The following is a 12947-nucleotide window of genomic DNA, read 5'->3' on the forward strand; positions in this document are numbered from 1 at the left end:
AATTCCCGCAAGCAGAAGTGGAAATAGGAAACAAAACGTATGATGGACAGTCTCGGGGTTGAATGATGACCTCCAGGTTTCCTGCCTGCTATAATTCCCGGGACCCACAGGGAAGAAGTCAGGGGTGGGGTAAGGAGGGCTGGCATGCTACTCCCCTGCTTGAGAAGACCAGCCGAATTCCCAGAATATGGGGAAACGGGGACAGGTAAACCTCCAAGGGACTGGGGTCACCTGTTTTCTTCACTTCCAACTCCCACAAAAGGCATCCTGACCATTTAGTTGACGGGTGACCATACAGGACAAAAGGGCCAAGGTCATGGCTTCTAGTTCTTGGGGTTTAATTAGCTTCATGTTGGGTCAAAGCCACTCCATGTGCTGAAGAACCAGACAGCACAGAGGGAACTGGTGTGACGCCAGATATCCTGAAAACCTGGGGGAGAAGTCCCAGCAGGTCCCAGTTCGAAACTGGGTGTTCACTGGTGTTCCCTTGACGGAGGAAAGAAAGGAGGACCAACTGGGGCCAGCTTCTCAACCCATCGACCTCTGGAGGGTGAACACATCAGTTCGTAGGGACTCTGACAGGTGTCATGAACCCCACCCCACTGATCAGTTTGACTGGTCAGGGCTGTCTATTTTGGATAAGGTGGTTGGGGGGCTGCCTCAACCCCCAGTCAAATGTTCCTTCCTAAATGCACCAAGGTCCCCAATCCTCAAGTCCTACCGTTAAGCAGGCCCACAGGAAGAGGCAAGGGGAAAACCCTTCCAAATTCCAAATAACCTCACGTTCTGAAGTTGTACACCCCTTCGTGAAGCTTCATGGCTACTCTCCAGTTAGCGCCACTGGGGAATGGTCCAGGGGCAGCTTCACGATGTAGGGGCGAGGAACACCGAGGGACTGGATCTCTGCCAGAGGGCTAGCACTGCTCAGGAGCAGCGCTCCTTAAACACAAATCACCCACGGGAGGGAAGGCGACAGAAATGCAGTGCTGCTGATGCTTTTTTTTTTTTTTTTTTTTAAGATTTATTATTTAAGAAGGAGAGGGACAAGCAGACTCCTTACTGAGCACAGAACCAGATGTGGGACTCGATCTCATGACCCCGAGATCATGACCTCAGCCGAAACCAAGAGTCAGATGCTTAACCAACGGTGCCCCCCCCAGGCGCCCCCAGAAATGGGCTTCTAATGCCATGTGATGGATGGGGACTAGACATAAGGGAGAACTTACTGTGAGAGAAAATGGTTTGCCCAGGGTTCTCTGGGAGTTTCTTTCCTAGAATTAATTTTGTCTGTCTGGCACGGTTTCCGGGTGGGCCTTCCCAGAAGCAGGGGGATGCTCCCGCGACACGAGGGACCTCCCTCCAGTGGGAGAAAATGGATTTCAAGGACCACCCGCCAATATGAGTTGCTACACAGTCTCTCTGCACACTGTCTCCTCTCTCTGCTCCAGATTCTTCCTACTAAAAGTTTTCCTCCGTTCACCCAAATAGTTCCTTTTAAAATGTAAACATACACAGAAAATTAATCAAATGAGAAAGACAGACACAGAGGGAAAAAGAATGATACACTTTGTTCTAGGTTCTGATTCTAAATCTGGCAGGAGGTGTGAAGGGCTGGCAGCTTGCTGGTCGTGGTATCGGTGGCAGCAGGCGGCCCCTCCTGCCTCAGGGCGGCAGGCCAGCAGCTGCTGTGCTCCCAAGAACTGGAGGGAGAGTGGGTGGCGAGTGGGAGCAGAGGGAGCGATGCACTACCCCGCTGGGACGCTAGGATGGGAGCCGAGGCTGCTCCCCAAACCAGAGCCAGGCCTCATGCTAATGTGGGTGACACCGGCAAGTGTCCCCCCCGCCCATGATTTTCCAGCTGTAATTCCAGGTCTCAGTCCCATTTGGTGGGTTCCTCAAATTGAACTGGTCTGTCACCAAAGCTGTCATTTTTGCCAACACCCCACCCCCACCCTGATTTTCCCTTTTTCCTTCCAGGTTCAGAATCCCAAAGTTATCTGTGCATTTCGCTCATCTACTCGGGTCCAGTGAGATCTTCCAATTCCCCCATTGCCACAGCCCTTTCCCTTTCCGTTCTGGGCATCCTCCACATCCATTCACCGTGGCAGGTCCCTGTCTACTCTCTCTCATGCCTGCCATCCACCTTACCTGCGTCCCACCAGCACACAGGACCTTTCCAAAGCTTTGCTTGAATCCCTGCTGAAAATACTTTCAAAGGCTTTCCCTGCCCACAACAGGATGAGGTCTAGTCCAAGCTACTTTGTCAGCTTTATCTCCTTGTTCAACCCAACAGGTTCCCTCTGCCCCAACCAGACTGGGCTCTTAAAGTTGCACAAACTTACAGCATAATCCTGCCTACTGCAGGGCACAGCGCTCACTAGTCCCCCTGCACTGGGACATCCCTTGCCTCTTCTCCTCTGTACTGGGGAATGAAGAGGGAAAGGGAAATACACAAAAGCTCTCAACACCGGTACTAAGTAACGAAGACACTGTTTCCTTGCCAAAGGTCAAACGTCCATCAACAGATTCCAAAGTTCCCAACTCCATTCCCCACACCTAGACGCTAGGCGTTGCAAACAATCACATACTATTTCCCATAACTCTCTCATCCCTGCCGCAAAGTTAGAGTCAGCTTTCAAAAGAGCCCATACTGTGAGTCACCCTCCAAGGACAGCTGAGAGTTGACTTCAGTAGTGGCCATGGATCTTTGAAGGTGGAGGTAAAAAAGGAGAGGGGATATTAACCTAAGCCCTTCCCCCACCTCTCCAGTCCGAACTGCAACCCCCCCAACCCCCGAACCCCGCACATAGGGAATGTCCCAGGCTTTCGATACCTATTGTGTAATTTCTACATGGTCTAAACCCAGCTCTGGTGAGGCAGAGTTGGGAGGAGGAGGGAGCGAAGGATCTCTCAGGGGAGCCCACCGCCTGCTCCTGAAACCTGGAGAGCAGTGGAGAGCCCTGTCGATCAGTCTCAGAGATGCACTAAGCCACGCCCCCACCACACGTCACCATCTCAGGAGTGCAGAGCTAGGGAAGCCCACGCAAGCAGGGAGACTGATTGTGGGGAGGGCTGGAAGGAAGTGGGGGGATTTAACTGCTCACATACCTGATCAAACAGGACCTTCCAGTGCTGGTAGAGGGGGAGGCCATGCAGAAGAGGAGAAAGAGGAGAGAGAGAAACACACACTTATCACCAAGGACTCTCTAGCCCCCTGATATTCCTGACACAGCCTCCCAGCTGCTGCCCAGAGTCAGGAACCCGCCACCAGACACCAGGGGAAACCTGGGAAGAGCTGCCCAAATGAGTCTGCACTAGGCAGAGAGAGGGAACTCGGGTTGGGGAGGGGGTATGTCCCTCTCTTGGAGACAGGTGGGAGGAGGGATAAGCAGAACAAGGGTGATTCTCAGCAATTACTCAATAAAGGCATCCAACTCTATCCAAGGGCCTCTGATAACTTCTGCCTAAAGCTCGTGTCCCTGTCTACTTCCACACCTGGGGACGCACCCTGCTGCAACAGTCGCCACCTGCTCAAGGCCAGAGAGCCCTGGTCAGAAGAACGCAGCCCTGAATAAACACTAATCTTTGCCTGCAGTTTGGGAGGAGGGGTCTCCGGAATGCGCCGAAATCTGAACAGTCTCTCCAAGGCTGAGTCTAAGTGCTGAGTACACGAGCCTGGTGCGTACAGGGCTGCGGGGTCGGAAGCAGGTGAGATGTCTAAACGGCGGGAGGGGGGGGAGAGGACGGTTAAGCAACCCTGGGGCACATTCACTGGTAGGTTAGGGGTCCTGGCTTCACTCCATCTCCCTACCCTGAGAGTGGGCTAGGGCAGGGCAGAGTGTCTCTCCAGTTTTTCACCTCTATTTGCAGGTTAACCTCAGGAGGGAGTAGCTTAAGAAATCCCAGTTCCCAGGACTCCCCAGTGCCCGCTCCGCCGATGGCTCCCCCGGCCAGAGGGAAGGAGACTCCAGCAGCAGATGGCAGGGAAGCCCTCTGGGGCAGCCCCTCCCCATCCTCGCCCGGGGGGCCGTCGCTGGCACCGACTCGGTCTGGGACTCCTGGGCTCTTCTGGAAGCGACACCGCTCCCAGCACTCCGCCTCTCCCTCCTCCGGCCGGGTTCAGGGACCCGGGCCGGCTTGAATTTCAATCAGTGTCGCGACAGGGCAGGTGCCGGGAGGGAGCTAATCCGGAAGCGAAGAAGGGGGTCGCCAGGCCGGTCGGCGCTGCCGGGTTCCGGGGACTCTGCGGCGCCCGCTCCTTCCCCGGGCTCAGAGAGCCCGCAGGTCGCGAGTGGGAGGGGAGGGGGAGTCACTGCTGTGACGCCGCCGCCTCTGCGGGAAAACGCCGTGTCCCGGGCACTGCACCAGCCGCGGGGAGGGGGCTCCCGCGGCCGACCGGTCCCCAGCGCAGCGGCGGGGCTGCGTCCCGCAGGGAAGCCGCGGAGCCCGAGCGGGGGGTGGCGCGCGCGCGTTTGGGGGAGACCGGTCCCTCCGCCCCCTCCCGCCCGCGGGGACCCGGCCAATCCGGGGTGCTCCCGCGTCACCTTGAAACCTCTAAGTTGCCCCGCGGGGGCAGCTCCCCTTTAATGCCCCCCAGAAAGTTTGCCCGGGCGGGGGAGGGGGCACTCACGTCCTCAGGCGCCGCCGGCCGCTCCTCGGCCTCGGGTTCCAGCTCCTCGATGCGCTCCGCCTCGGCGCAGGCTGCCACTGCGGGGCCCGGGCTGGGGTGCTCGCCCATGCCGCCGCGGGGTCCAGGGCCGGCGGGCGGCTGCGGGGCTCGTCCCGGGGCGCCGGGCTAACTTTGAGCCGCGCCGGCCGCGCAGCTCCAGGGGCTCTGTGCGCGCCGCGCCGCCTCCGCGCCAGCCCCGCCGCCCGCGCCCGCCCCCATGGCCCCGGCCCCCGCGCCGCCGCCTCGCAGCCACGGGACGCCCGGCCCCCCGCCGCCAAACTTCTCGGCGCTCGCGGCCCCGCCGGCCTCTGCCTGCGCCCCGACCCCCACGCCCGGCTGCGAGGCGAGGGAGCCCTTGGGCCGGCCCCGGCCCCGCGGCTCCCCGCGCTCCCTTCCCGCTTCCCGCGGCCCCCGCTCTGCGCCGGAGTCTCCTCCTCCCCGCGGACTCCTCGGGGGCGGCGCGCGGGCGGGGGCGGGGCTGCTCCCGGGGACCGCGGTCCCCCGCCCCCGGGCGCCACCGCCAGAGCCAAATCGGTCAGAGCGGCGAGGCCATGGGAGGGGAGGGGGCAGAGCTGCGGCGGGGTTGGCGGGGAAGTGGCTGCACCGCCCGGGGCGGAGGAGGGGGGTGCGGAGGAGAGTGCTGCGCGGTCCCTGGCCCCATTACCGCCAGCCTCCATCCCGGGCCCGGGTTGGTCTCAAGGCCGGGATGGGGTGCAGTGCCCACTTCCCGAGACCCACTGGGTTAACGTTCACTCGGAGGCTGCAGATGGGTGAAGGAGGCAGGGGCAAGGCTTTTCCTAAGTTGGCAACGTCAGGGTTAACTGGGAGTGAATTGGGGCCGGGATGCTGGGAGGACGGGATCCTTCTCTCTCTCCCCCTCCCTTGGGTCTCAGATTCTGGGAGGTCCAGATACTCCCAGTAATTCAGGGATGGGAGAAGTCAGATAGGGCCGGTCGGGACCCCAAATCCTAAATCTTGCCCTCCCTACAAAAGAGCTATGTGACTGTGCCCTGGCTTCATTTGACCAGGTTGACAGAGGCAAGCCCAGAGAAGTGCCCCAACTGGGAGAAGGGTGGCAAAGAAGCTAAAGTCGTACTGAAGTTAGATCAGAGGAAGAGGGGATCTTATAAGAAATGGGTGTTGTTTCCCTGCGGGAAAGCCCTCCCGGGAGATCGTCTCCCAGAAGCAGAGGCTCTGCCTCAAACTGGTCCAGTGGTCAACTAGGACAAATGCCACCTCTCCCAAGAGGCCCAGGGACTCACTCCTGGTCAGTCAGTGCCCTTCCAGTCCTCCTCCCAACACCCGCCCACTCACCGGTCTTTGCTCCTCTCTCTCCCTATGAGAAACGGAGACTCTTTTCCAACAGAGAAAGTTGCAATTAATGCTCTCATCATCATAAAGCAGGAGCACAACCCCGGCCCCGGAATCCAACCTGTGACCGGCTCACCCGACAATGACTATTTCCCTTAAACACAGAGGAGGAAATTAACTCCGTCTAATTAGGTGAGTTTGCTACAGACACCAATTTTCATCTCGGTTTCAGAAAGTGTGATCATTTCAACTATTTTTGTTTCTCACCACCCTCCCCCATCCCTACTCTACTAACAAGTCAAGATCCTGCCAAGATCTCCTTGTAAATAAAACTGTCTGCATAGGGTGTGATTTTGAAAACAGCCTTCAGGGGGACAGAAGAGAGGCCTACTTCTTTGTGGAAAGATGCCTGCCTGGAAGGACCAAAGGAAGCATGGGGCCCTGGGTCCATATCACTGCCTCCTCCCCACCCTCCGGAGTAGAATTTACGTGATCTGACCTGTCTGGGTGCTGGCTGTGGGAGACACAGATCTCTGGGATGGACCAGTCGTCCAGGAAGCCTGGGGTGGGGGGAGGGGAAGAAGGGCTCAGAGAGGCATCAGCCACTCTGCTGAGATGTCCAACAGCCCTGGACAGTGTTCCGACCCCAGCTGCCCTTTGGTTTCTTCAGCCCAGGGGCATCTCTTATCAACAGATCCAACTCTGTCAACCCCTCAGGTGGAAGGGACCCCAGCAGGCTCAGTTCTCTGAACACTGACTGAGCTCCTACTGAGTGCCAGTGGAATACAGAGATAAATAGGATCTGGACCCTACCTTCCAGAAACTGTTTAACTGGAGATAGCCAGGGAAGTCCAGGGGGCATAGAAACCCAGAAGATGGGGTTCTTGAGGGTCCAAGAAGGCTTCCCAAAGGGTATGCCCCCAGAACCAGGCGAAAGTGAGAAGAAACCTGAAGGGAAGGCGTTCTAGGCAGAGGGAACAGTGCAGGCAGAGGTGGGGCACGGGAAGCAGCATGGTAGGGCAGGGGAGCTATGAGCAACCTGGCATGGCTGCCCACGAGAGCAGGCGGCTTCACGTGAAGAGCCCAGCCTGGAAGGGATGGTTTGAAGGGCTGTGAATTTCCTGAGAAAGGAGCTTTGACTTTACCTAAGGCCATTGAAGAGCAGAGTAGTATTTAAAAAGATCCTTCTGGGTTGCGTGTGGGTGGCTCAGTTGGTTAGGCATCCGGCTCTTGATTTTGGCTCAGGTCATGATTTCAGGGTTGTGAGATCCAGCCCCATGCTGGGCTCCGTGCTGGGCATGGAGCCTGATTAAGATTCAATCTCTCTCAAAAATAAATATAAAAAGATCCTTCTGGGGGCACCGTCAGTTGAGTGACTGACTCTTGGTTTCACATCAGGTCATGATCTCAGGGTCCTGGGATCAGCCCCATGTTGGCCTCTGCACTCAGCTGGGAGTCTGCTTAAGATTCTCCCTCTCCCTCTGCCCCTCCCCACTGCATGCTCACTCTTGCTCTCTCTCTCTCTCCCTCTCTCTCAAATAAACAAATAAATCTAAAAAAAAAAAAAATCCTTCAGCTGGAATATGGAAGATAGACCAGGCGGAGGCTGGCCCGAGCAAAGGAAGATGGGAGACACCATCCAAGGAAGAGGTCATGAGCACAGCAACAATTAGGGGAGAGGGAGGATCCGAGAAGTCTCCAGGAGGGCATCTTGTTTCTCTGTCTGCCCTAGGAACATTTCACCTGCACCAGAAGTATTCTAGGAAAGAATCCCCAACCGTTAACCGAAGCTTCCTTTCGGGAGACTGCTTCCCTTTAACTGGCCCCCGCTGGAAGGAGAATGGCCAACTGGACTTGGAGATGCGCTGTAACATGCAGCCTCCTCCATGCACCTGAGGCCGGACTCTCACTGTTCGCATTCAACGTAGCCTCCGCCTCACCAGCCAGCCGGGCCCAGGGAATCAGCAGCTAGAGACACCCAGCTCCCCAGCAGGCGGTGGGACCCCTCTGAGGGATGGGAGTGGCCAGGCTGTCTGAGAGCTTTTGGGCCACTCTGGACTAGGATAACCTGAGGACTGGCACATTCAGTGTCACACTGGGGACAGAGGAGGGAGTGGGCGTTGGTGCCTGCTCGCTTTCCCTGGATGGCTGCCGTGGGCCAGGCACTTGTTAGAGAACCGTACACAGGGCCCTGCCCTCAGAGAACCCGAGGTCTGCTGGGAAGTGACAGCAAACAAGGGCTGATTGGCTTTGATTGATACCCTGCTCTTCATTTTGTCAGTGCTCCACACCCATGACGTCTCTTGAAGTTCCTAAGGAACATTCTTTGTGGCTGCAGTGCAGGGTAAGAGCCTGGGGGGAGAGCAGTTTGAGCTCCAGAGAGTCACACTCAGTTCAGAGAGGAGCCTCGAGAGATGGGGCAGCTTTAGGGGAGACAGTGTGGAAGGGTTTTTGGGTGGAGGGAACCATCGCGGCAAAGGCACAGAGGTAGGAAAGCCACTGACGGCATTGAGAACAGCTCAGAGGGTGAGCACCGAGTGGCCAGGTGGTGAGAACCATGTCTCCAAAGTCCTTGAGTGCTGGGCTGAGGACGTGGGACCTCACTCAGTGGGCGATGGAGAGGAGGGATAGCTTCTAACTGGAGCAGCATTTTAGGAAGATTAAGTTGGCAGCAGCTCAGGAGTGCAATTCAACGAGCACATTGCAAGTGTCCATTATTTGCCAGACCCTGGCCGAGGTGCTGGGAACACAAAGGGAGGAAGACCCAGGCCCTGGCCTCCTGGGAGAAAATCAGATAATCCTCTGATTACAGCTCAGGAAGAAAAGGAAGGAGGGAAGAGGAAGAGCTGTTTGGGGTCTGAGTCTCTAAGATGCACCCCCCAAGAGAGGGCGGAGTTTTTAAGGATCTGGTGCTCTGAACCTGGGGGCTAGAACGATGGGTGGCCAGTGGTGAGCTGAGAAAGCCAGGGGGAGCCCCTGGGAGGGGGAAGCGGGGTGAGGGGAGCCAAGAAGTTTGTGGACCACATGAGCTAATGAGAAGCCAGGGAAAGAACATTAAGGGTTGTAATTACCGCCCAAAGCAAATGGCAGAGCAGAGCAGGGGGTGAAAGGGGGGTGTGATTTTCTCCAGAACTTCTCCAGCTTGGGCCTCTTCTCCAACAACAGCTTCCCATTCTGAGGTCTCCCTCGGTCAGGTGTGAGCCCCTCAAGTCCCTTTTTCTCCCTAAAGCAAACCCAACCTGACCCTTGCAGACCCCACTCACCACGTGCAGTTCCAGTCTTCTGAGAGACCTGCACACGGCCCCGAGCGCTGCCGTGTGCCTGCCTGAGATGAACACATGAGTTATTTTTGACTGAGATCCAAGCCCCAGCCCTGAATTCTTTTGTCTTGCAGGAATCCCCCAGTCATGTTTGAAGCCTGCAAGTCCGAACAGCGGACGCCGCTCAGGGAGGAGACCGCCACTTGGAATCCAACCACCCTCAGTCCCAGCTCCCACATTCTTCCATTATTGCCCGCTGTCTTGGAGATCAAACGGCACAACGCTGCTTTGCTTTCGTCTCTTGCCTTTCTCACTCCCTCCAGGGCCCCCAATTGGCTGAGACACTTAAATCGTTTCGGAAGGATGTCTAGGTTCGCAGACACCAAGCCCTTTCAAAGAGAGGCGTGGGTTCCCAAAAGTAAAGCTCAGAAGGGCACAGAGGACACTCTCCAGGTTCCAAAATGTAGCCAGCCACATGTTCAAGGGCTTTGCTGGCTCTCCCCTTCCTTCTCTGCCATCTCCTCGGGGCTCGGCTGGTCCCCTGGGTGCCTTTTCTGGACTCTCTTTGGGCCTCCAGCACTCTGTGGGACCTTTGGTCATGCGACGGGTAGGATCACACGCACCTCTCCGAGGCACGCCCCTCCTTCCCAAAGCCTTTCCTTAACCCTCCAGCCCAAACGGATCCACTTCTTCCTCTAGCTAGGTTTTATCTTCTTTATCCAAGAATGTCTGTTCCTTGAAGAAGAGGAGATGGCCTGTTTAGTTTTGCATCCATTGTAATCTTCAACGTTGCGCACCGTAGGAGCCGAACAAATGTCTGTTTAATGAAAAACAGAGCATGTCTGTTGATAGGACATGAAGTCTAATTACAGAGTTATTACTCTCAGCCCCCACCAAGCAACGAGTTTGATGTTGTGGAGAAAAGATCCTTCTGCATAATAAAAAACCAATCATATGCCTGCTGCCTTTATGTCAGAGCCTGTCATTCTGTCATTCTGTTATTCCATTTGTGGGTCTGTCGTTCCATTTCATCCCCCTAAAGCTGGCTTTTTCGAGGTGAGCAGAATGGGTACAATTGCCTCCATTTTACAGATGGGGACACGAAAACCCCCTGGGCCCAGAGGAACTCTGAGTCTCCATTCCTCTCACCAAATTTCTTATTTTAAGAGTGAAGGTGTGGTGGGGGGGGGTGGATGTGGTGAGTGCCCTTGGCCCCAACTACCGGTCTGCCCCCAGGGCAACCAGGCAGGGCTAAGTCAGGGTGCCCAAGCGAGGCTTGTCCAGTCGCAGGCCCCTATGCGTCAGGGGATGGCTTTGGCTTCAGGGAAAAGCCACTGGGCTGTTTCTCTGCTTTGTTTCTCTCTCTCTTTTTTTTTTTAAGATTTTATTTATTTATTTGACAGAGATAGAGACAGCCAGCGAGAGAGGGAACACAAGCAGGGGGAGTGGGAGAGGAAGAAGCAGGCTCTTAGCGGAAGAGCCTGATGCGGGGCTCGATCCCATAACGCCGGGATCACGGCCCGAGCCGAAGGCAGACGCTTAACCGCTGTGCCACCCAGGAGCCCCTCTGCTTTGTTTCTCTTAAGCTGCCTGTGCAGTCCCCTCCCAGAAGGAGGGGGACCGTTCGCCTTTATTCACCGCAGCACAGGGCCGGCCTCCCACGACAGTGTTCAACCGGCTGTGTGGACAGGACAGGCCCCGAGGCCCAGGGTCAGCCTTTCCCCTGAGCCTACACTCCATGAGGGCAAGGACTTGGTTTTATTCGCTTACAATAGTGGCCGTGACTCCTAGGACAATTCCTGGCACGTAGAAAGCTCTCAAGAAGTGTTTGCTCAACGAATAAACCTGTCCCACTGCTACTTCTCCAGGCTGAAGGAAGGCACCCCAGAGGTCAGAACTCCTGGGAAGTCTGCCCGGCACCTGGCCACAGAGGGCTTTCCGGGCCTCCTCTGGGAAGGAATGTGATACATCCCACACCCACTCTGGTGAAGGGCTGCAGTGAAGAATGCCTCAGGGCCCAGGAGGCAGGCTTTCCGAGGATGGGGACACGGGCGGGCAGCAGCCACAGCCACCACCGCCTGGGAACGCCGGGCAGGGGAGTGAGACAGCGGGCACTCAGATCTGCTTCCTGCATCTCTCAGCCGCGGCCCGAGTGAGGCGGTGTGAGAACTTCTCGGCGCACATTGTAAATACCATCTGTCACACTGCCTGCCCAGACGCGGCCTTCCTCCCTGGAAGGAAAGCGTTCTTTATTCTTTATGCAGAACGCACCCTACTTAAGTGCTGTGCCACCGGGAGAGGGAAAGAAAAGCCCAGAAGAGGCGAGGACTCCAGGGACCTGCCCTTGGATAGCAGCTGGTCAGGAGGGCTTGGCCATCTCAACTCTTTGGGGGGTTAGGAGGCATGCATTCTCCTCCTCGCTCTGCCATCAGCTTGCTGTGTGACCTTGACCAAAGCACCTCACCCCCGTGGTCCTCCGTTGTCTCATCCGTAAATGTAGATGTCAGACTAGATGGGCTGTGACCTCTTCCCCTGCCCTGAAATATAGCTGGGTCATTTGGACCCTTCTCCCTCCTGCTGCTTGTCCAGAAGCCTGTTCACTTCCCATCACCCCTTCCACCTGGGCTGGTTGGGGGAAATACAGATCAGGACGTGATTCCTTAGTACTTGCAAGCAGGCTCAGGAGGCAGCAGGCCCAGGAGTCAGCAGACCTGGGTTCTGGTCCAAGCTCTGTCATTCTTTAGCCATGCGACCCTCGGGACTAAGAGATTGCAGTAGAAGAATCCATCTCAAAATCCCATAATCTCTGACTTTCCATTCCAAAACAGTGCCTATAAACGTCTTTGCAGACTGAGGATGGGACACAGAGATGAATGAGACCTAGTTTCTGCCCACAGTGAGCTCTAGGACAGGTGGGGACGACACGCCAGAAAATCCTTCCGGCACAATGCTATTGGTGCTGAGTAGAGATGTATGCAAAGCACGTGGTGGCAGAAAGGGGGGCCGAGGAGGGGATGCCAGAGCTGGATCTTAAAAGACCAAGTAGGAGCTTGCCAGGTGGATGAGGGCTTGGTGCGTCCAAGACAGAGGGAACTGCATGTACCAACGCAGGAAGGTGTACATCTGCATAGAAACGGCCTCCTCGTTGTTAGGTGATGGGGACATTCTGCGAGTCTTTGCACTGACTGCTTTCTCTCCTACCCTGTTGGAACAATCCAGTACTCCCCGGATGGGGGTGAGGGGGCTTATGATTGATGGCTCGGCTTGGCTTCCCGGTCCATGAGGCACATCACCAAGGATATGAGAGACTAACAAGAGTCTCCCTTCCATCTCCTACCAAAATTATGTGTTCTCTGAACTAGAATCAGTGAAGCAGGCTGGAAATAGGGGCATGGCTTAAGTGGCCCCAAGGTGACCCCCGAATTTTCCAGCCTCGCACACCATCAGGCCAGGTCAGAAGAGGAATGTGGCTCTGCACAAAATGGGGCCCGCCGGCTGGCAGTCGGGGTGGCTGGGCATCCTCCCATGTGTGGCCAGAGCACGTGATCTGTCTACAGCTGTGGCAGCCTGTTGTGGCTCCTTGGGGAGCTGTCCAAGTCCTCTGCAGAGAGATGGAGTTAACCTGTCCCTTCTCCGTGAAGGACGTCCTGCAACGGAAATGCGCTCGATCTGGTTGCTGCAGCTATGGTCTGCAGCTCGCATGTCTG

At 56.5% G+C, this 12947-nt stretch overlaps 1 protein-coding gene across 1 annotated transcript in view; it reads right to left on the reverse strand.

Moving 5' to 3' along the window:
- Positions 1-4800, reverse strand: part of RHBDL3 (rhomboid like 3) — a 47904-nt gene extending 43104 nt beyond the window's left edge. The window contains exons 1-3 of the mRNA XM_087854620.1: positions 4627-4800; positions 3859-3941; positions 3109-3132 (exon numbers count right to left, since the gene is read on the reverse strand). Coding sequence (XP_087710746.1) covers positions 3109-3132; positions 3859-3941; positions 4627-4738 — 219 coding nt within the window. The 5' untranslated portion in view covers positions 4739-4800. The remainder of the gene's footprint in view (positions 1-3108; positions 3133-3858; positions 3942-4626) is intronic.
- Positions 4801-12947: the final 8147 nt, after the last annotated feature.

This window comes from Ursus americanus, chromosome 23, assembly GCF_024610735.1.
Source record: "Ursus americanus isolate L20-20 chromosome 23, mUrsAme1.1.p, whole genome shotgun sequence".
NCBI classification, from domain to species: Eukaryota; Metazoa; Chordata; class Mammalia; order Carnivora; family Ursidae; genus Ursus; species Ursus americanus.